Source organism: Aricia agestis, chromosome 6 (genome assembly GCF_905147365.1).
Source record: "Aricia agestis chromosome 6, ilAriAges1.1, whole genome shotgun sequence".
NCBI lineage: Eukaryota > Metazoa > Arthropoda > Insecta > Lepidoptera > Lycaenidae > Aricia > Aricia agestis.
In genome coordinates this window covers 5,597,485-5,622,577 of record NC_056411.1, presented here as the reverse complement: position 1 = coordinate 5,622,577, position 25,093 = coordinate 5,597,485, and the positions used below count along the sequence as shown (strand labels likewise).

General features: G+C 36.7%; 1 protein-coding gene across 1 annotated transcript in view; it reads left to right on the top strand.

The window, feature by feature from the left end:
• Nucleotides 1–282: 282 nt before the first annotated feature.
• Nucleotides 283–25,093, top strand: part of LOC121728450 (obscurin) — a 38,306-nt gene continuing 13,495 nt past the window's right edge. Inside the window, exons 1-3 of the mRNA XM_042116646.1 lie at nt 283–385; nt 6,508–6,716; nt 13,099–13,312. Coding sequence (XP_041972580.1) covers nt 310–385; nt 6,508–6,716; nt 13,099–13,312 — 499 coding nt within the window. The 5' untranslated portion in view covers nt 283–309. The remainder of the gene's footprint in view (nt 386–6,507; nt 6,717–13,098; nt 13,313–25,093) is intronic.

The window sequence follows — 25,093 nt, the reverse complement described above, 5'->3', positions numbered from 1 at the left end:
AAGGCCGCAGTTTAATTTAGCTGGAATTATGAAAATCCAATTTTGGCTTGAGATTGTCTTATGCAATCTCTACGTCGGCTCATGATGAACAAATACGGGCCACTTATCATATTTCTATTCTTTTGTCTTGTCTACTCTTCTATTTTCACACAAATAAGAAAGGTTGATATATAAATATAAGTTTGACGTGTCTGTCTGTGCATACCGTGTAATCCATACGGATGGATCGATTTCGATGCAATTTTTGATATGATTCGTTGTCAACAGGCGCTAGGGGGATGCGGCGCGCGGCGCGGCGGGCCTGACGAGATGACTCCGACCAGCCTGCTTATATTCAGCTCGCTGCTCACGCGTGCACTCGGTGTCATAGCGCCGCAGCTGCCAGGTGAGGAATGGAAATGGAAAATGGAGTTCAAGTTGGAACCGAGTGACATGCGACTACTGCAGACGACGTGTCGATGCGATACTTGTTTCTATGTATTTCTATGAAATACCCTCCACAGCTAGCGACTCGAAGCTAGCGACACTTTTCATAGAAATACATAGAAACCACTAGTGTCGCGACGACACGTCGACTGCTGCCGCTTCATGTAGCCGGCTTCCAACTTGTACATTAAGTGTCTATATTACTAAACGTTTTACGCTTAAAATTTTCATGAAACAATGCCGTCTAAAATATTGTTTCGAATGAAAAATAAAACACATACGTTAAAGTAATACGAGATGTTCTACTTTATCGCTTAACTGGAGCATGCATTAATCTAAAACATTATTGTCGTGCGACTGAAGCTTTGAAATCATTATTTAGCTTAAACGCAACAATAGTCCCTTTAATTTTCCTCTTCACCTCATATAATTACGAAAATGTGATTTTTAAATGCAATGAATAAACTATTGTGAATATATAGCTCAAAGACAATGAGCATAACTGTATGAAACTCATGTACTCATGAAGAATATTATTATATTGTAAATGTTGAATACGAATAGAATACGAGTAATCAATAAAAGTAATTAAAAAATGCTTAAAAAGTATATTTTCGCCTTTCTGAAATAATGTCCATTTTTTCAGAAAGGCGAAAATTAGACTTTCGTGTATATCACTGTCAAGATCTAAGTCTTAATTCTGTGGGTTTTGACATAGGCATTTTAATATGAAAATCTCCTGTTATGTAGCATATTGTTTTATGTAATATTTTATTTAGAAATCAACTGCGAAATTAACAAATTCATCTCAGCTAAGGATTCCGCTAAAGGATAATATTATCATGGACGGTAGTAATTAGGAAAAGCAAAACCATCAAACTGATTGTGCTAAATTGGGCACTCGGTAATTACTACGAAGGCACTCTGCTGCTTGGGTAAGACTTACATTTACCTAAAGAGATAAAACGAGGTCAAAACCTGCTTTGAATTGTACCGAAACCGCAGGGAAGCTAGTTAAAAATAGGCTTTAACGTTGGTAAATTGTCCTAATTTTCACCGCAGAATAAATCTGGTAGGCCGCGCTGTTTCACTGTATACTAGCCCCGGATAGTTTAACCAAAACCACGTAGAATGATATTAGCTATCACCAATGTCAAAGACACGTAAATAATATATAGTAATTTACCCGATTGATATAAAATACCCAGGTATGAGACTAAAAAATATTGTCACTCAAATCGAAGATATTTGTGTATGTGTTCACCAGACATCAACAAACTAAGTTTAATATTAGACACTAAGTTTGAAACAGCAATAAAGTTTTATACATTTAAATTTGAATATCTATTAAAATATACTACTATAACGTCAAAAATTCATCAGAGTATATTTCTGCATGGTCGTTAATATAAATAATAATTAAGTGAGCACTAAAATTAATTCAAAACATTATACCAAACATGAATAAAATATACTCGTTTGTGTTCACTATTTACAGCGTACACTGTATTTCAAGTTAATGTCATATCTTTTCACTATAAAGACTGTAGCACACTGACAGGACGCTTCGCGCATTTTCAAAAGGACCGCATTGTAGGAGAAAATGTGGAGTAAATAAGGACACGTTTTCATGTACGTGTTCATACATGCGCCATTGTAAGTCACAGTCATGATAATAATATTAAAAATAATGACCCTTTCCGGTTTCACATGGTTGCAATGTACAAGTAACAGTTTTCTTTAATTAGGTACTATTTTAGGTTATACTATTCTGAAAATAGCATTTAAAACTATTGGCTACAGTTTAAAAGATCTGACCGTGTCTGAGTTTATAATTTGTATATTGCAATGTCAGGATAATGATTCGAACAAACACGACTTTTAATGTAATAAACATAAAAAACACACACTTTTCTATACCATGTGTTTTTAACTTCATTGCGTTAAACATCATGTTTATTCAAAAACACTGGAAACCGCCAGTGCGAAACCACCTTTGCCGCTGCTGTAAATATTTCTGCGTCTATTGCGCACTTTCAGGGGAAATTTAAATTTGCCATTTATTTAATATTCGTTTCAGTGTTTTCAATTTTACAAGAGTTCTCGTCGCAATTTAGTTTCCGTCCTGTAAGTTCAAGTCTTGTTGAGTAACGATGTACTTTTTGTTGTTAAATTAGCTCACTCATTTTCGGTGAATTTTAAACGTTTATTTAGCTCTTCGAGTCTTACTTTTACAATAGAGTTTTGGCTATATTAATTGTAGGATTGCTATACCGTAGTGCCGAAACTACTGATCAGTAGCTGCGTAACAGCTTGATCATATTAAATGGTGTAGCCAGTTTTAAATTTTTATCTTAATCGGTTCAATTGAGCTGTTAAGGCGTAAAGAGGTAACTATACAAAGTAATATAGATAATAGGTGTAGTTAAGCACATCGTTTTCTCGTAACTATCACTTGTATTTCCAAAAATATATCTTTTGTAGTGCTCCTAAAAATTCTGTGTGTTTTGTATATCTCACTACCATGGGCGTACCCAGGTAGGGGCTAGAAGATAAAATAAACGTCAATTTTCCTGGGAAGTGGGAATTAAAAACGTGTTATAGTTGGGGAGGGGAAGAGGGGATTTCGGGACAAGCTCGAGCGTGTCAGATTAAGCTTCTAAAGGCTTCCGCCATATATATATATATTTTTTAATGAAATATGGGGGCAAACGAGCAAACGGGTCACCTGATGGAAAGCAACTTCCGTCGCCCATGGACACTCGCAGCATCAGAAGAGCTGCAAGTGCGTTGCCGGCCTTTTAAGAGGGAATAGGGTAATAGGGGAGGATAGGGAAGGGAAGGGAAGGGAATAGTTGAGGTTAGGGAAGGGACTAGGGTAGGGGTTAGGGGATTGGGCCTCCGGTAAACTCACTCACTCGGCGAAACACAGCGCAAGCGCTGTTTCACGCCGGTTTTCTGTGAGAACGTGGTATTTATCTGGTCAAGCCGGCCCATTCGTGCCGAAGCATAGCTCTCCCACGTATAATATTATGTCTAGTTATGTTATATGTCTAGAATAGAAATCAGATTTCTCACGTGGTGGGTTAATTTTTTTTATATTAAAATATCATCGGATCTGTCAGATTAAGATAGGGGATATTTAGTATACCCCAAAGAAGCTTCCATATAAAACATTGACGATTCAAAGGTTAGGTAAAAGGGTAGGCCTGTAGGGACATTTTAAAATATAAAAAAATGAAGCTTCATATTTTCCTAACTAAGCTTCGCAGATATTTTATTTTGCACTAAACTAAATGATATAGTCCTTGTTGTCTAAAATATGTTTAAAATTCACCTAAATAAGCCTAAATAAGGACGACCTCTGTGGCTCAGTGGTGAGCGCGTCGGTAGCTCAAGCCGGGGGTCGCGGGTTCGAATCCCGCCGACGGAACAAAAAGTTTTCAATGTTCTCGGGTCTGGATGTATATTAAATATGTGTATGATATAATAAAAATCTTAAATATATGTATAGTATAAAAGTATTAAATATATTTCCGTTGTCTGGTACCTGTAACACAAGTCCTTTAGGTACTTAGCACGGGGCCAGACTGACGAGGTGTGAAGCGTCCATAGATATTATTATAAGCAATTTTCTCGATATATTTTCTTAACTTTAAAATGGCTTCAATTTCTGAACCCACCGTTAAAATAAAAAAACGCTCTAATATTTTTTAATCAGTTTTACCAAATGTAAAAAACCTACTAGGTCTCCATGACGTTCAAGTGACCACACAAATAGCACCTCCCCCTCCCGTACTATTATCTACTCTGCTGAAAATAAAGTGTTGGAAACAAAATATTTTTTTCAGTCAGATTAATAAGGTCAATTTTCATAATTTTAGAATAGAATAGAATAGAATAAGCGTTTATTTGCAGCCATAACTATAAAAATACTTAATAAAATGAACAAATAAAAATAAAAAGTTACAAAATCGCTGAATTATCAATAAATATTAAATGAGTACATTAGCCGCAAATTGGACCAAGCTCGGCAGTGTTGGAACACCCATAGGTAGTTCCAACGCCGGTCTTCCGCTTGACCCATTCTGTGACCTCACAGCCGTTCCAACCTTTTTTGTGACACAAGTCTTACATATCACTATTTAAATACAATCAACTTTAAATAAACATATTTCACCAATCATAAAATATAACTAAAATATAACTATTTTGTGTTAATAATTACCAGACCGACCATCTTCTCCAAACAGGTATGCTGCCCCCCTCCCCTAGTTAAATAGTTGAAATCCTGAGATAACCTAAATAAACTATCCAATGTAGTCAAAACAAAGGCAAATAAAATGTCTACATTCAACATTCCAAGCAAACTACGCATACAATGAAATTATGTAACCGTCGCCGAAATTGCGGTTAATATCGCAAGTGTCCCGAAAACACATTTATAAAATTAGAAACGAAACAAGATATTGTGGATATTAAAGCTCAGACTTACTTGAATTAGTTTTTTTATGGACCACTTCATGCGAAATGAGCAAATAATTTAGTGTTTACGCGTAAGTAAATTTTATCGGTTAATGTCTCTTGAAAGATGGTTGCCTCATTTTGTGACTATAAAAATTGGCCTACTTATACAGCCTATTTACTCTTGAACTGTATAAATACTTAAGCTAGGGTAAATTGTTACTTCATAATAAGGTAAACAGAATAATTTCATGTAGTCGATAAGATGAATAATTTTTACAGTTAGAAACGTTTATCCACATTGTTTCATCCACAGTGTAACCTATGTACACATTTATGCATATTATAAAAAGAATTTTATACTATATAACTATTAATTTTCTTTGCTATCAATACCCTTGGTTTTGGCCTAAATGCTAAATCGCACACAATTGTGGGAACATGTGCTTAAAAAGGACATCCGCAAGCGAGGTGGTATTGGTCAGGCCGAAGCCTATCTTAAACCTCAATTTAGAGCTGCTACTTTTACACACAACTCTAAACAACTGACACATACATATGGGTGAATTTCCCAAACGGCATTTTTTTTTTGTCTTCGTTGATATTACTATTAAAAAAATAAAACCGGCCAAGTGCGAGGTGGACTCGCCCATTGAAAGTTCCGCAGCAGTAATAAGGTTTATTTTTATGAAATTAAAAGGTTTTTGAATTATTTTTATATTTCAGTTGATTTAATGAAAGTTAATTTAAGGTTTACCATTTATGACGTATAAAAAACTACTTGCTAGATCTCGTTCAAACCAATTTTCGTTGGTAGTTTTTATAGTAATGTAATGTACATCATACATTTTTTTAGACTTATCATGAGTGTTTACCCCTACTTTAGAAGTTAGTGGGGGGGGGGGGGGGGGGCACAAATTTTATCATTTTGGAAGAGTCTCTCTCGCAAACTATTCAGGTTAGAAAAAAATGATATTAGAAACCTCAATATGATTTTTAAGACCTATCTATAGATACCCCTCCGCATAGGTTAGATGAAAAAATTTTTTTTTGTTTCAATTGTACCTACCTATGGGGACCCCTAAAATTTTTAATAATTTTTCCATTTTTGTATCAAAATCTTAATGCGGCTCACAGACTATATCTACTTACCAAGTTTCAATAGTATAGCTCTTATAGTTTCGGAGAAAAGTGGCTGTGACATACGGACGGACAGACAGACAGACAGACAGACAGACATGACGAATCTATAAGGGTTCCGTTTTTTGTCATTTGGCTACGGAACCCTAAATTTTTTTAAGGATTAATGATTCTCCATACCAAATTTCAGCAAAATTGGTTCAGCGGTTTTGGCGTGAAGAGGCAACAGACAGACAGACACACTTTCGCATTTATAATATTAGTATGGATAATATGGATATGGAAGTATGGATGTATACTAATGCGAAGGAGTCACAATAGATCCTTAAGGGTCGCAGTGACATCAGGGCTACTTGAACTGCCTTGCAATTAAAAAAAAAATGGATGTATAGTCACGAACTCAGAAAACTTTTTCTTTTGATTTCGATGCGAAGATAATTATGTCAATTCCATTGTCAACTCAGAACTTCATTTCAGACTTCCAAACGGGCGACAAGAAGGTGATAAACGGTCCGTTCTGGCATGAGATCTTTACGGAGATCTATGAGGAGGAAGAAGATGTGTCCACGTCGACGCTGGAGCCGCTGCCCTTCTTCGAGGACGAGCCGTCGACGAACAACGTGACAGCACAAATGGGGACGCACGTGCATCTACACTGCCGCGTGCACGATTTAGGCGAGAAGACCGTAAGTGATTAACACACCAAACGAATTACTAACCGCCTTAAAAAAATATTACTGTGGGGTTGCTGTCGCAGTTGGCCACTGTTCTAAAACAATTGAAGACATGAGTGGACGAAGTGGGTAAATAACAATTTCCATGACCGTAAGTGATGATGACGATAACACACTTAACGTACTCTCGTGTTAAAGGCTGGCCGTAAATCCAAGTTTTCCGTATTCGATTTCCAAATTTGTTTTCTGTATACGGGATTCCGTGAGACTTGTACAAACGTTCGTTTTTTCACGCGCGAACGCGCCGGTTATACTATTTGAAACGTATGTACGTGGTGCGGAATTCGTTCTGTACGAAGAAAAACGAACGTGTGCGGCAGTTAACGTATTTTGTACTAATTTCATGCATTCGGATTTCCGAATACGCAAAAAGATATCGGAATGCATGCGGCCGGCCTAAAAAATGTTGTAATCCTATGAAACTGTATCAAAACTGGTTCGTCCGTTTGCAAGTTGATGCCATTAACACACTGACGAATCTAACCTTGGCACAAACGGCGAACACGCTTGAAGAGACGTTCAAGTATATAGCAGCCTCGTTTGACTAACGTGCGTACGGAAAAAGTGTTCATGAGTACTTTAACTCGTAACCGAAGACCTTCACTCCCATATTTATATATCGCACGAATACATACACGATTTCTGACCGAGGTATAATGCCCCTCTGTTTTTGCCGTTTTTGTCGGTTAAACAATCGAATTTCCAATAGAATATCCCTAAGATATTTTAATATTTATTTATTTATAATAATAACACACCGAAAATACATCTGGGGCACAGTATTACAGTTTCTTATAATATTGTAATACTGTGCCTGGGGGAAGTAAAATATTTTAATATATAACTTAGTTCCCCCCACGTAAATAAAGATGTATTTTCGGTTCATTCAAATGTATGTGCGTGGGATTTAAAAAATGTTGAATCTAATTTTATAATAACTATTTTTAGAGCTCAAGTGATCGAGAATGTTATAGTCATTATAACTAGGTTTTTTTTCAAACTTATTTGCTTTATTCAACACAAAATGTTGCCGGCGACACAAAAAAGGAACACAATAGTAATTATTATTATAAGATGACGTTAGTTTCAGATATATATAATATAAGGATAGGATAAGTTTAGACCTATAAACGTATATCCTAACCTAACCTTGGGTTTAAAAACCCTAAGCAGGAGGTAGGAGGTCGGAGAAATTAAAATTTGTCTAATTAAAACGAAAGTACATAGCAACAAAAATATTTAAATTAACTTTACAGTGTACAACAGCTACAGGTTTTCAATCTGCTTACCACTTTTCAAACGTATTTCTTTTCGAAGTAGTTCAAAAGTGGTATAGTTTTGTTAACCATTAGCTCTGCGTCTTTGACCGAACATAAACGGTCAAATAAAAACTATGTTTAAAGTCAATGAACGAAATAGCAATAATTATATTTACCATTAGCTTTGCGTCTTTGAACGTACATAAACAGTCAAATAAGAATTATGTTTAAAGTCAATGAACGGAATAGCAATAATTATAATATTTACCATTAGCTCTACGTCTTTGTACATAAACAGTCAAATAAAGGCCATGTTTAAAGTCAATGAACGGAATAGCAATACTTTGACTTTGCGAAGGGCAAAATGGAGACAAAATACTAATAACGCGACTTCTTAAAGAATTTTAATCACACTTCCAATTTACATCATATTTGCTTATTAATTTCAAGATGTGCCTTAAGCGATTTCAATTTAGTTTTATAGCTGTAATAATATTTTAAGATAATCTTGAACTTTGTTATCGATTTAAGCTTTACAATCACACACATAACTTAGTCCTTAAATGATACTCAATCAACACAAAGACTAATGACATAGCATTGTTCTGCTATTAAGCAACACAATGCAGTACTATTATGAACTCAAATGAGTTTTCTTAAATCTGAACTCTAAAGCAATACTGATTCAGGCATTCTAATATGAAGATGGTCTATAATATAGTCAAAAGTCTGCTGGTAAAGGAGAACTGTCAAATGAAAACTGCGCTAGTTCCTTTTCTTTTTCTTATCGCGCTGGAACCATAAAATTATCCGGGATTAATAGTATCCTAACAGACAGACACATTTTCGCATTTAATATATTAGCCATACTAATATATTAAATGCGAAAATCGGAATATTTTATTTGGTTACTATTTGAATAAACTTATTGATTATTTCTAAGTTTATGTACCCATTCAACACTATATTCTGCCACCTATAAAATTGTATAAGATGCGTTTTGACCTAGCATAAAAGGAAATAACGTAATATTTCATCCAGTATCCGAAATGCGAGCGCAGGTACATTACGAAGGCCCTTTGTGGTTGAAAATGAAAATATTTTTGAAGCAAATATTACAATCCTATTTTCAATTTTAAAATTCGTGGCTACGAGATAATTTGACAGAAAATTATAGTTGCTCCCCTGAATTCTAATGAGGCGGCTCTTTGGAATACTTTTAAGACTTTCACCAAACATTTTCGCATTTTCTTGTAAACTTGTATAAATATTGATGGCAATTTTATCATTTTTATCATTATCAGCACATAAAGTCTTATTTCTACCTTAATACAGGCTGTAACAAAACTAAGTGATAATGCACATTTAGGGTTTGTATGTTATCCTCGTAGAGAGTTCACTGTGAAAGTAGCAGCGCTGAAAGACCAAATTTTTATTTCACTTTTGTTATGGGGAAACTCGTTACGCTGGAGCCCTTGCCCATACAAAAGTGAAAAAAAGTTGGCCCTTTCAGCGCTGCTACTTTTACAGTGAACTCTCTACGAGGAACACATACACACCCTAAAGTATTGTCACTTAGTTTAGTTACATCCTTTATAATATTATGTATGGTATAACATTTATTCAAGTTCACATACAAACACTTTTTTATTGCAAAAAACTTGATATACGATAAGGAACAATGTATATCTAAGGAACCTTAAGGTACCTTAATATTAGTTTAGGTATAGTTTGAAATAGAAAAGTAATTCTCAAAAATCGAACAGAATGTGTTCGCGCCAAAATTTAAGGGCGCGACGAATGCCATTACCTATGTGTGTGTATACCCTAATATATTACTACCTACCCATAAGGGGGCGACTATCCCTAAAGTGTCGATTTTATAATTCATTTTTATACTTGAAAATAAGCCCCGAATTGTTTCATTTTCTAAAATTAGATACTACATTATATTTCCGAGAATTCGATCTGAGCAAAAACACGATATCTTAAAATTTTCTCGATAGAAAAAAATCACAAACATGCATGTAATTTTCACGAATTTTTCATTTATTGCCATAACCGTGCATTGAACTAAGTTATTATTTTAACACATTGTATAATATTCTATCATTGAGAGATAGACCTAGCGGATTTTTAAAATGTTGTATATTTATCGAGTTATTGAGAAAAAACTAATTTGGCGATGAATCCGTATCGTCCTTTTTAACCCCCGACAAAAAAGAGGGGTGTCCCCCGACACACCTTGACAACAAATATGGACTAAAATATCACTTTACACTTAGGAATTATTTAAACTTAAAGTCAGTAAAATATATTATTTCATTACTTTTTAAAGTTGTTTGGCGGAGGTTTTTTTAAATTTCTTAATTTAATTTTATTCAACTGGCATATTGAAGACGAGCGTGAGTGTGAAGAGAGAAGGACGATGTTTGATTTTTTGGGTTAGTCGCTCTCTTAACTCCGGTTACTTTGTGAACAGGTTGTCATACGTAGGACGTCACAGGCCTTCGATCAAATATTTCTGCAGAAACATTTGATCGAAGTCACATGCACACGTCAGCCCGGTCACGGTGTAACGTCCGCGAAATAAATAATTTATCCGCTAGTAATTCCCAATGAATTCAGCCCAGTTTCTTTCTCTGCCCAGCCTAGTGAAAGTGATGATAATAGACTCAAAGACAATTATTAAGTGTGTGACTGAGAAGCTCAGCTCATTACAGCCGTTCCGCTCCGCATATTATCTTTCCACCACTATTAACCCATTTTTAACCGCCTTCCAAAAAAGAGGAGGCTATAATATGTTCGGCTGTGGATATATTATATTATATTTTTTATTTTTTGTATTCTCATCCCCAAATTGTTCCCATCGTATGTCGGACTCTCGCCCCTACATAATATAATATAGAATGTCTAAAGAATAAAAAGGCTAGTGAATTCTGACGCCAGATGTATCAAATTATTTAAATTCGTAAAATAATCGGCCAAGTGCGAATCGGACTCGCGCACGAAGGGTTCCGTACCATTATAGAGCAAAATTAGGCAAAAAATTGTGTTTTTTGTATGGGAACCCCCCTTAATTTTATTTTATTATTATTATAAAATATTAAAGTACACTCAAATATAACTAAGGACTTTGAGAAAAATTCAAGTACCTACGTACCTGTTGCCATTATTGATATAGAGCAAAAAAGGCCAAAAAAATCACGTTTGTTGTATGAGAGCCCCCTTAAATATTAATTTTGTTTTGTTTTTAGTATTTTTAGTTATAGCGGCAACAGATACACACAATCTGTGAAAATTTCAACTTTCTAGCTATTACCGTTCTTATGTTACAGCCTAGAGACAGACAGACACACAGACAGACAGACACACAGACAGACAGACAGACAGACGGACAGACGGACAGACAGACGGACGGATGGACGGACGGACGGACAGACGGACAGACGGACAGACGGACAGACGGACAGACGGACAGACGGACAGACGGACAGACAACGAAGTCTTAGTAATAAGGTCCCGTTTTTACCCTTTAAGTACGGAACCCTAAAAATGAGAGGTATTCAACCTTTATTACACAAAAGTAATAAGTTTGCTAGTAAGACGTTATAATAACGCTTTTCTTAGGTAAGGCTTCTATTTAAGGTTCTCTCAAGTTCGGCTTTAATATGGCAAGTCTGATAATATAATACTCGGATAAAAGTACACGAGTAAAGATTAATATCTTTATCTCCTTTGAAGATTTCATTACATTAGCAAAATCGTTGGCATTTTGTGATTTTCATGTTAATCTCTTTAAAACATTATTTTACTCAAAGCTCTTAATTATTTCTTATAATAAAATAAGATATAAATTATTGCTTGTGCTCCAATAACTATAACATCTATTGCAACAAAATAAGCCAATACATAGAAAAATGATATTCTATTATATTCTAGAATTTTTATGTCCTGTAGCCCTAGCACGGCCTCCAGTAGAAATGCGAAAGTATGGATAAACTATGGAGATACACTTAAGGTAGCGTTCCAATCTTTTTTCGTTCCCAAAAATTCAATTAAAATGTCACCTTATATGACAGACTATAGTCCTCAAAATTCAAATTATATCCTACTCTATGACATATACTATAGTCTGTCATAAAGTGGCATTTTAATTGAATTTTTGTCGGTCGCGATTGGCCGCAGTAAAGATCGGAACGGCACCTTTAGTTTATGTCCACAGTTTGTCTATACTTTCGCATTTCTACTGGTGGCCGTGCTAGGGCTACAGGTCATCGCAGTGGCGTATTCTACCTCTAATTCTACTGTCACACAATTACGTCATAAAATTAAATGACCTTTATTCGTTTATTTATGCCACTGTACATCACACACAAACATACAAACAAGACAAACAGTTAACAGATACACAAACGAGATTGAAAATTTAACAACGTAACTTGAATCTAACCATTTTGCAATGAAATAGCTTCTGAGAATATAGCTACATATTTACAGCTGAAAGTGCTGGAACCCAAGCCGACAGTAAAAGCAAACATATATTTACTAAGTGACGTGGGAGAGACATGCTTCGACACGAATGGGCCGGCTCGACCGGAGAAATACCACGGGCTCACAGAAAACCGGCGTGAAACAGCGCTTGCGCTGTGTTTCGCCGAGTGAGTGAGTTTACCGGAGGCCCGATCCCCTACCCTATTCCCTTCGCTACCCTCTCCTATTTTCTTCCCTACCCTCCTCTATTCCCTTCCCTACCCTCCCCTATTACCCTATTCCCTCTTAAAAGGCCGGCAACACACCTGCAGCTCTTCTGATGCTGCGAGTGTCCATAGGCGACGGAAGTTGCTTTCCATCAGGTGACCCGTTTGCTTGTTTGACCCCTTATTTCATAAAAAAAAGATGTTACTTCCTCTAATACGCCCCACCGTTTGCCTACTCTCCCTCCGTCTTACGAATATTCGATCATGCCATATTGTGTGTAACATTTTTGCCCTTTCCAAATAGACTGCATACAGCCGCTAAAGAAGTCTACTTAATGTAAAAAAAATGAAGATTAAACTATAATATTTTTTCAGATATCATGGGTGAAGCGAAAAGGAGACGACCTACACCTCCTCTCTTTCGGCCGCCATACTTATTCCGCGGACTCGCGGTACGCGCTGGCGTTCGAGCAGCCCAACGACTGGCGCCTGCTCATACAGTACGTGAGTGAGCGAGACGAAGGATACTACGAGTGCCAGATCTCCACGCACCCGCCGCTAGTGAGGCGGATACATTTGACAGTTGTCGGTAGGTATCAGCAAGTAAAGTAATAATGCCCTTAAGGCAGATTTACATAGTCACTGACGTCAGCCCACTGCCGTATCAGTGCACTGCCATAGTGTAAATTGATTTCAAGTCAGCACAGTACACTGACGACAACCACTGACTCATAGTAAATCTGCCTTGGCAACTATGGCAGTGCCTGGTCAGCACTGACATGTCAGTGGTCTGAAGTCAGTTACTGACTCAATGTAAATCTGCCTAGCTAAGCGTCTTCAGACCTGCATTGCACGTATCGAAAGCATCACACGCTACGGACTTTATTATGCCTTGTATAGAAATTCATACAACAGTTTCTTATTTTAGCGTAAGGAATCTAAAATCCGTTGCATCATGCATGCGATGCGTCCGCGATGCATGCGATACAAAGAAGTGGACGCTTGCCTTTACTAGTTAAAGTATTTACACAGATTATAATTATACAAGGTAGGTTTGTCTCTGTTAGGCATATTGAATACGTCGCATGATAGCTTGTAGCGGACCTTGAATAGCTGCATAATTATTTTGAAGATAGTTAAATATTATTTTTCCAGGATTAAAACATTTCCTATATCTTTTCCCGAAACTCTTAATAATATAATATATTATCTTAATCTTAATAAGCATGAATAAGTATCACCAAACAGAAAAACAAACATACAGTTTCACAGGACAGTTAATATTATTTTAATCCAAAATAATTAGGCTTCATTCCAGTCCCAATAGAAATCTCATGGACATCAACGAACATTTTGCCACGTTTTTTATATTATTTACTATGTCATAGGATCCAGAAATGTCGTGAGATGTATGTCAGTTAGTTCAAACAAATATAAAAGTCGTGAAATTATTCAAAAGTAATAAAAAGAGTGGCAGTTATCGATGAAATTTTATGTAGAAGCGATCAAAAGGTCATAAGAAATACTACTGGATTTTATTGACAGCAAAAGTTTTATAACTGTTAAAATTATACAACACAAAGAGCTAGTAATTTATTTGCTTTAAGAGGGAATAGGGTTATAGGGGAGGGTAGGGAAAGGAATAGGGTAGGTGATTGGGCCTCCGGTAAACTCACTCACTCGGCGAAACACAGCGTAAGCGCTGTTTCACGCCGGTTTTCTGTGAGAACGTGGTATTTCTCCGGTCGAGCCGGCCCATTCGTGACAAAGCATGGCTCTCCCACGTAATTTTTTTCTTCTATATTAAAGCTTGGGCTATTGCTGCTTGTCTATCCATCTCGATTAAGAACTAAGCATTAAGTTTAGTAGCCACAAATATCGATGTTAAAATCAATGAGATAATGAACGCCGATAGCGTAAATTAGATTGTTAGAACATTACAACGCTTTTGATTGCAGTGGATCTCCATGCCAGTGTAATATTTGTTCTCAATTAAACTGGTACACAGTTGTAATTGTTGCATGGACTGATTGATTTGAGCGACGCAAATATTGACTTGATGCCTCTAATACACAGTGGATAGCTGCGGAAATGTAACAGGCAATTTTTTTTGCCCATCATGGCAAAAATGTATGGGCTCTGGTATATGGCTCAACAGGAATGGATTGTTTATTTTTAGGAAGGTATACCCATGTACATTAATGACCAATAGGGCGCTTGTCAAGATTAATTGTTATACTTTTTGAGTAAAGCCATGTTAAAAGTGACATCAGCGCTCATACATTTCATGCTGATAACATCACGTTACATTATTTTATATTACGTTATTTTTAGGGTTCCGTAGTCAACAAGGAACCCTTTTATGATACTCCCCTATCCTCCCGTACACATCAAACGGTTTTTTTAAGACATCCGTAACCTTTCTAAGCGCAAATAAATCTTACCACATAGACGACAAAAACTACGTCGGTAACGCCGGCCTTGTACGTTGACTGTACATTATTTCAAAATGTACAGTTGCTAGGGACTGGGCGCCATATATCTTTTTTACCTACTCACTAAGAGCTATCTAATGGTATATATTTTATCTCTGTTGAACAATATATCAAAATGCCCATGATCCTTTGATTATTCTTTGTCATTTAAACGATTAAAAACAATGGGTTGCTGCGGGAATAAAATTGCAGGAGCGAGCGACAAAGATTTTGTCCTCGTAGAAGACAGAGAAAATGTTATTGCTTCCACTTCTACGCCGTACCGGCTACTCATCCTGCGCCTCACTATTTTTCGCCATCGTTACATGTCTTGTCGAGAGTTTAAAAACTTTCACCCATCTCATAAAGAGCAAAATGCCGTTAAAGAAGTTAATCACTTCACATAATAATTATTAAAGCCTTTAGATCCGTTGTGAATATAGTTAACTTACTATCGGAGAAGTTGATTAATAGGCAGATGGCGGACCTGTGTATTTTGCTTCCGTTTTGTTAAGCCCAGTCTACATACTTAACTTGACATAATCCAACCAAATGACGTAGGTCCGCCAACTGCCTCTCACTCAATTTCTTCGATGGTACATACAGTACGTATTCAAACATAGCGCCTGGGACAGATTATTTAAATCCGTACGGTTGCCCACACTAGCTCTACGAAAATGCTGTATGATTTTTTTGTCAAATATATCTTGATTTAACCAGACTAAATCTTCAATAATAATATCAATATTACCTAAGCTCTACATGGGTATAAATAAATAAACAAATAAATAATCGTTTAATTCAGGCAATAGACCTGTGGCGGTACCCACAATTCGCCTAACATTCCTGCATCGCGCTATCGAAGTTTCGGAGAACGGCAAGATATATACAACATCTGAAATGACGTCAGTGGGCTTCGGCCTGACCGAGCATGCTATCTCTCTCGGTCGGAAGATCTTCCTTTTCGGCCGCCACTAACAACGTTACGTCTTCTCTTTCTTTCTTCGGCGTTTCCTATAATTAGTGTCTATCGTATATTGATTTCATGTTCAGTCATAAATAAATCATTATATCTAATCTCCCTGTCTTGGAGCCAGGCAGAGTATTACCGATGATCCGATACTAGTAAATTGAGATTTGACTTACAAGTTAAGCCGCCTAAGCAATAACGTTAAGCTCATTACTAAAATTAATTGACCTGATTACTAATAATTGGAAACACACTTAAGAATTAGTAAAGATTTACGAGAAGAAGATAAATACGCAATTCAGAACCAAAATAGATCCATAGTCCATACTATCTTCTATATCTATACATATTATAAAACTAAGTCGCTTTTTTCCCTCATGTCCCTTTGTTCCCTTTAATCTTCAAAACTACGCAACGGATTTTGATGATTCTTTCAGTGTTAGATAGCCCATTTATATATTTTATCACGCTAAGACTAATAGGAGCGAAGAAATAGAGGAAAATGTGGAAAAAACGGGGGAAATTATTTGAAAGGGCTAACTTGAACGTGCTAATCTCAGGAACTACTGGTCCGATTTGAAAAATAATTTCAGTATTAGATAGCCCATTTATTGAGGAAGGCTATAGGCTATATTTTATCACGCTAAGACTAATTAAGGAGAATGTGGAAACAACGGGGGAAATTATTTGAAAGGGCTTATCTCGCGAACTACTGGAGCAATTTTTATGTTATTTGGCACATATGAAAAGTAGACCACGTGAAGGATCATAATATATTCATAGGCTATCGATTTTAATCATTTTTTCAGTGGCTTTATATTTTATATACCCGTGCGACGGCGGGGCGGGTCGCTAGTAATATTATAAATGCGAAAGCGTGTCTGTCTGCTACCTCTGCACATCCAAGCCACTGAACCGATTTTGTTGAAATGGTATGCAGATAGTTTGAGTCCCGGGAGAAGATAATGTTGTTTAACTCGAAAAAAATTAGGATTTCCACGTGATAAATTAATTTTGGCGCAACAGAGTTGCGGGCGTCATCTCGTTATTTATATTATCAATTTATTTTAGTTTGGACCCTATAAAAGATACAAAACGTAAGTTTTAGGTAACTTACTGCCACACTCTTTGACATAAGCCTCATACATTATCTGTCAAACTATTCATTAAATTGAAGATTGATCATAATTAAATGTCTCTGAGTGCGGCGGTTAGTATCCTTTTAGGTCTGTTTTACACTCAGTGTCTATAACAGCTCTCATAAGAATCTTATAATTTTCGTCAGTAAGTAGAGTAATACTAATAACGTGCTAAATAAATCAGAATCAGTCAAGTGGACTACTCAATATTAAGAGCCCATATGACCCTAACTTGACTACATACTTTAACCAAGATCTCAAAATCTGTAAGGTCTAGAAAACAGATTTTTTGACACAAGTAATTTCAGTTCATAAAGATTAAATGCTCAAGACGAAAACACGATTACTCAAAAAATGCTCGATAGTTTCTTTTTTTACAAAAAACCTTGTTTTAGACACATTTTTGCTTGGATCTTCGAAGTTTGCTATCTTTTCTTTAATAATTTTTAATATCTAATAAAACCTAAATTTGCTCAAAACACTTTTTTCATAGTCATTATAGTTCGTCTTTTATTCAAGTAAAACTAACTCGGCGATGATTCCGCGCCGTCCTTTTTCACCTGGCATATGAAAGACGGGCGTGAGTGTGAAGAGAGAAGGACGATGTTTGATTTTTAGAGTCAGGTGAGCTCTTAAAAGATGCGTTGCACCAAAATTCGTTTATCGCACATCGAGAACCGTCATATTTCCGGGATAAAAAATATCATATTATGTCCTTTCCCGGGACTCAAAATATCTTCACACCTTTCTGCAAAATCGGTTCAATGGTTTGGGCGTGAAGGCATTTATAATAATTAGCATAGATAGTCAATATTGGCTAAAGTAAAGGAAAGGACAGTGCCCTTGCGTATTGTGCACAAAGTGTACTATGAAATTCGTCGCTGGCCTGGTTCAACGAAACCAGTCAATGTCACTTGCTGGCTTGTAAGACTACGGTTACACGGTCAGTCTGGTTTTACGTGGGAGAGCCATGCTTCGGCATGAATGGGCCGGCTCGATCGGAGAAATACCACGTTCTCACAGAAAACCGGCGTGAAAAAGCGCTGTATTTCGCCGAGTGAGTGAGTTTACCGGAGGCCCAATCCCCTACCCTATTCCCTACCCTACCCTCCCTTATTCCCTTCCCATCCCTACCCTCCCCTATTACCCTATTCCCTCTTAAAAAGGCAGGCAACGCACCTGCAGCTCTTCTGATGCTGCGAGTGTCCATGGGCGAGTGGTTTTAGTGGGTAAGCCCGATGTCGGGAGTCCCACATACCCCCGGGGTGCTTCAGCTTAAGCTGAGGCACATCCCAACCCGGGGCACTCATAAAGGGTTTCCCCTGCACACCAAAAAAAAAGGGCACGGAACCCTATTCTTATAAAGATAAGAAAAAAACCTTTTGCGGAGTTTTCGAGGAATCGCAGCTGGTTTGTATAAAGTTATTTGGATTTGAGGCTTTCGGTTAAGGTAGAGTATTAATCCGCGGAATAATGTGTTATGATAATGTTTTCACGAAAGGCATATAATTTTATGCGGATTTGAATGCCTAGTTAGCGGGTTATATCATGAAAAGTACAAACTTTTCATGAGAGTCTTTTACTAAAATTTCGCTTCCAGCAGCAAATGCGCCAAATATTTATAGTAAACATACATAGTAATATATTTAATACTTCTTTCTGTATTCATTCTTCTTGGCTTGACTCTAGCTGTCATTATCATTTCAACTCTGATATCAATGTCGCGCTGCTCTCGTGCGAGTAGAGAAGCTGCCTACGCCGCACTGTGTAACCTATCCTGTCATGATCTGTCCGCTGTGTTTGACGTAGGACCACCAAATTACGAGGAAATTGCCTAGGTAAGGCTGCGTTTCCACTGAAACAGAGCGGAGCGGAGCGGAGCTTAGCGGTGTCGACTTGACCAATCACCATGCTCAAAATCTTCGCTGTCATTCCGCTGGAATAGCACGATTGGTCAATTCGGGCACCGCTAAGCTCCGCTTCGCTTCAGTGGAAACGCAGCCTAAGGCAGTTGACAGGCCGACGTCATATTTTGGTCGGATCATGTCTGTTTATTGTGATTTGTCGGCTAGGTTTGACGTAACGCGACCAAACTACGTAGGTCCCCCATATGCCTAGGAACCAACTTCTCTGATAGTACATATTACATACCTACTGTACGACAATAATATTATATACTTACCTAATAATATTATATTCTAACAGCAGATAGTTTTTAACTATTTCTTTGTTTCTAGAACTATGAAGCTTGTTATCAATGTCCAATAAAAAGTTTGTTAACAAAGTGAATAATTACGATGCACTGACACATACATACATTATATACCAGCGCGTTTGTAATTCCAGACTGTTGCGGTTGTATTGACGTGGTTTATATCTGAGCCAGGCTTTCATTTGCCACATGAGTTTTGGCTGTACTGCAGTTGTAGTAATATAATATATAGATCATAATTTTTCAAATTTTTCTTTTAATATTTGAAAAATGTCTTGCGGTTTTGTAAAGCAATCCTGAGAGAAAATAATACGGTACTTTAAAGGTACAATTCCGTGCATCGCCGCGCGCGGCCTACGACTGTCGTCGGCCGCTCGCGATAATTATTATAGTGTACGAAAATGTATGGCACCGCTTCCGAAGCCCGCGACACGTTCTTCCACTCACGTCTTCATTTATAAAGCCAATTTATGTACATGTTAATACGTGTGAGAGCCGCATGGGCCGGCACGACCGAAGAAATACCACGTTCTCACAGAAAACCGGCGTGAAACAGCGCTTGCGCTGTGTTTTGCCGAGTGAGTGAGTTTACCGGAGGCCCAATCCCCTACCCTATTCCCTTCCCTACCCTCCCCTATTACCTCTTAAAAGGCCGGCTACGCACCTGCAGCTCTTCTGATGCTGCGAGTGTCCATGGGCGACGGAAGTTGCTTTCCTTCAGATGACCCGTTTGCTCGTTTGCTCCTTATTTCATTAAAAAAACGTGTTAATAATTAATATGTATAAACTGTTTATATGTATAGTACTTAGCTGAAATAAATACAAACGTTTTCTATCGGCTTAAGTTAAGCCCCACTAATCTCGAAGATTCTCCGAGACGCTACGCGTTTTAATTCGTTACTACGAATCCGGGCTTTCTTATGTTGATTTTATTTCTATCTTGAATTTACTTATTTCTATCTTATTTATTATGAATAAAATACTCTTGTAGTAATGCGATGCTCTATATTAAATATTTAAAGTATTTTTATATTAATAAGGAACCCTTGGGAAGAAGCTTATAAAAATAATATTGTTATATTTCTATTATATTTTTTAAATAAGAAAAATATTTTTTCCCTGTGAGATAACTTGATAACAGATGGATACACAGAATATAGACAGCGAAGTCTAAGTAGTTCTTTTCACCCTTTGGGAACGGAACCCTAAAAATTAAAAGTCCCGACAGAATTCGCGATTACTGCTCGTCCTACTTGATCCAAAATAATCGAGAATAATCCCAGCACAGCATTCATTTACACGTTTACGCCTTTCTTAATATACCCAACATCAGAAGCTCGATGGGTGACTTTTAATAACCCCATAAGGCTGCGTTTGCGTCAGCAGAGATGTGTTGCGTGAAATATGTTTTTGAGAACCAATAGAATCGCTTCATTGACGTGATATTGCCATGACCTCGCTCAGCGCGGCGATGCTATTGGATCCTAAAAACACATTCCTCGCAACATAGCTTTGGTGGAAACGCAGCGTAACCACAGAATATATATTAGTAGTACCAACAGAATTCCCACTTGTGAAACCCGTTTAAAAAAATAACAACTCATGCTACGATACTATTAAGTTCAAATTCCGACCGCGCAGTGCTAGGTGCCTACAATTATAGTGTAGGGGCTGGTCAGGAATTTTTTACAACTTAAACAAAGTAACTTGTGTTTATTTATGTGTAGTATGCGGTTTGTTTGTAACAAATTGGTTTATTTGCTATGTTTGTGCATTTTTTTATCTTTTTTTGTATTTTAAAGTCTTAAATTACTTTATTGAAATATTTCTTTGACTTTTTTTCAATTGTTCATATTTATCAGATTAATAACGATTCTGTCAAATCGGTTAAATCAGTACGTAGATATATGCGACGAAAAAATCTTGCGCGCGCGTCACCGCTCGCTTGTGAGTCCCTTCACCCTTGTGATCTGCCCTTTTAAGGGGGTACTTACAGTTCGATACCTAAACGCGCGAGTGGGACAGGCCTGGCGTAACCTAAATAACCATTCAGTGTTGATTCAGAACGCAACGCGATGCATAGATGCATTTCTAAATTTGTACTGAATTGACAGAGCCTATCAATTGCGCGAGAATTTACACACATAATATTATATTATCTATTATCACAGGATAACCTAAATCTTTCAAAACCATACAGACATATGCATCTACTTAGCATTTATTGTGCAACTGTAAAAATATTTGGAAAGAAATGACTGTGCAGTGATGGATAGTTGGATATTATAATGATAAACTTTCGTCGTTTTATAAAAGCTGAAAGTTTAACTTTTTACCCAGAGGTAGAGGTAAGGTAGATGTAAGAATGACAAGCAACTATGGAGTTTCGGTCGCAGTTACTTTATAACTTATGAGGTATCCAGTTTCGGTCGCAGTTACTTTATAACTCATGAGGTATCCAGTTTCGGTCGCAGTTACTTTATGACTTATGAGGTATCCAGTTTCGGTCGCAGTTACTTTATGACTTATGAGGTATCCAGTTTCGGTCTCGGTTACTTTATGACTTACGAGGTATCCAGTTTCGGTCGCAGTTACTTTATGACTCATGAGGTATCCAGTTTTGGTCACAGTTACTTTATGACTTATGAGGTATCCAGTTTCGGTCGAAGTTACTTTATGACTTATGAGGCATCCAGTTTCGGTCGTAGTTACTTTATGACTTATGAGGTATCCAGTTTCGGTCTCGGTTACTTTATGACTTACGAGGTATCCAGTTTCGGTCGCAGTTACTTTATGACTCATGAGGTATCCAGTTTTGGTCGCAGTTACTTTATGACTTATGAGGTATCCAGTTTCGGTCGAAGTTACTTTATGACTTATGAGGTATCCAGTTTCGGTCGTAGTTACTTTATGACTTATGACTTATGAGGTATCCAGTTTCGGTCGCAGTTACTTTATGACTTATGAGGTATCCAGTTTTGATCGCGGTTACTTAATGACCGTATCCAGTTTGTAAGGTCTAAGAAGTTTACATGGTCACAGACGGAACGTTGTGACGTGATGATAATATTAATAACTATCCTATGTCCTTTCCTCTTCGACTGCGTCCACTTGAGGCAAAGTATCATGTCAAATATTTTCAAATCAGTACAATGGCTTTATCATGGAGAGATAATAAACAAATTGACTAACATAGACATATTATACAATTACCACCTTGAGGCAAAGTATCATGTCAAATATTTTCAAATCAGTACAATGGCTTTATCATGGAGAGATAATAAACAAATTGACTAACATAGACATATTATAAATCAGTACGGATAAAAAAACTTCACATATTACACAATTACCACCATAAAAACATTTTCTATGATACAAATAGTTAAGACTAAAACACCCTCGCGACAAATATTTAACAAAACCTCATTCTTTTTAAATATCGGTTAAAATTGCAATATTAATAATTAAATACATTAGTGGAAGAAGGAGGTAACAGTTAAGAAATTGCCGTTTTTTGCATAAATGGAGGATTTAGGGCCGGAAAAAGGATTTAAAATCAAAAACTTTGGATTTTATATTAGATAGATAGTAAAGTAGGTAAGTCACAAGATTTGTTTAAATTATAAGGGAAAAAATTAGTAATTATTGTCCTTATGTTATAAAATGTTAGTTATCTGGTTCTTCCACTCGCGTCTTTAATTATCCATACTAATATTATAAATGTCAAAGTGTCTGTCTGTCTGTCTGTCTGTTACCTCTTCACGCCCAAACGGCTGAACCGATTGGGCTGAAATTCGGTACAGAGATACTTTGAGTCCCGGGAAAGGACATAGGATAATTTTTATCCTGAAAAAATTTACAGTTCCCACGCGATAAATTAATTTTGGCGCAACGGAGTTGCGGGCGTCATCCAGTTATCAATAAGGCACATTACAAAAATATTATGTTGAAGAAGATAACAATTACAGCTCGGCGGGGCTTCTTATTATTACGGCAGTTTCTTCCCAGAACCGGGTACGGAAACAAATAATAGGTAAGCAACGAGAAAAATAATATGATTTATCATATTATTTTAGCTCCACATTTTTCTGGGAAGCACTATAATTACATTTGGTAACGAAATACAAATATTGGTATTTGCAGTATAGGGTTTATTCAACCCTTTCGGAGAAGGAACATTTTGATTTGTTAAGTACGGTAAAATCACGGGTAAAAACCACGGCTCGGTATTTCGTCACAGGATTCAGCATTGCTTGATAGTTTTACTCCAAATCGAAGGAAATTAGATAGTACTAGCTGTTCAGACAAACGTTGTTTTGCCATAAAATGATTTTCCCTGATTTCCTGCTTTTCTCTTGAATTTTTTCTGATTTTTCTATAGACCTCAAGGAGCCCGAGACTTTTCCAACGAAAGCAAAACCGTGGAAATCGGTTAGTGCGTTCTGGAGTTATAGCGTCAGGAAGGAAAACCCGACTTATTTTTATATAATATTTGATTACTTATATTTAATTCCATCGAGCCGGCTCAATGAGATCCTTCGAGCTGTGAGTTTTACGGTCCACACAGTGGTTTTTGCTGGATTTGGAATAAAACTATCGAGTAAAACTGTATGCGAGTACTCAGCAATTACAGACTATCATACTTTATCTCTAACTTATAAGCGCTAATCTCGAGAGTGGCAGATTTTGGTGATTTTTTTTTAGAATATTTCTTGATGTATGAGGATGGTTGTAACGGAGAGAAAAATCAAATAAAGTTGATAATTAGAAAAATTGAGGTCAATTAATTCTTAAGCCGTAACTAATATTTACTATTAAGGGTACAACATAATACTTACAATATAATACGTAGCATTATAAGATATACATTTTTTTAAACAATTTTATGAGCCCAACATAATTTTCGAATGAGCCATTCAAAATTTTAATATGCAGCCCAACACTGCAGCCGGTACGTCTGCTTATATGCGCGTTTAGTCAACGCAGTTCATATTTGGGGCTCATTTAACACTACATTATATCAACCCATCACGTTGCCATGTAAAATTACCGGAAAATGGAACGTTCGTAACTTGGGAATATAAACCTTCCTAAAATAGAACATAGACCTTCGTAACTAGCAGCTTATGCTTAACCAAAAGTCCTTACGATAGTTAATCCGCAAAGTTATAATATAAAAAAAAAAAAGTTATAATCAGTAACAAAATCGAATCGGATTATCCAGTCGATGAAAATCAGTTTTCTAATGAAACATGTTACTCAATGGAAGTCGGAGTTAATCTAACATCCCGTCTCAAGTTTCTGTGACAGAAAATTGGAGATATGAGATTTGCTGCGGAAATACAATTTACTGGGTTACGAGTCTTCGGCCGCAGGATGTTAGATTCAAGTGATTCGACACTGTGGATTTTGTTATATGCACTTTCATTAGGAACTTGGCATTACAATTATTATAATAAATAAATAAAAAATAAAAATAAAAAAGCCTTTTTATTTCATATAGATTTACACAACTAGGTTACATGTTAATTTTACAACTTATTTACAGCTAGTTTATTATTTTTTGTAATTA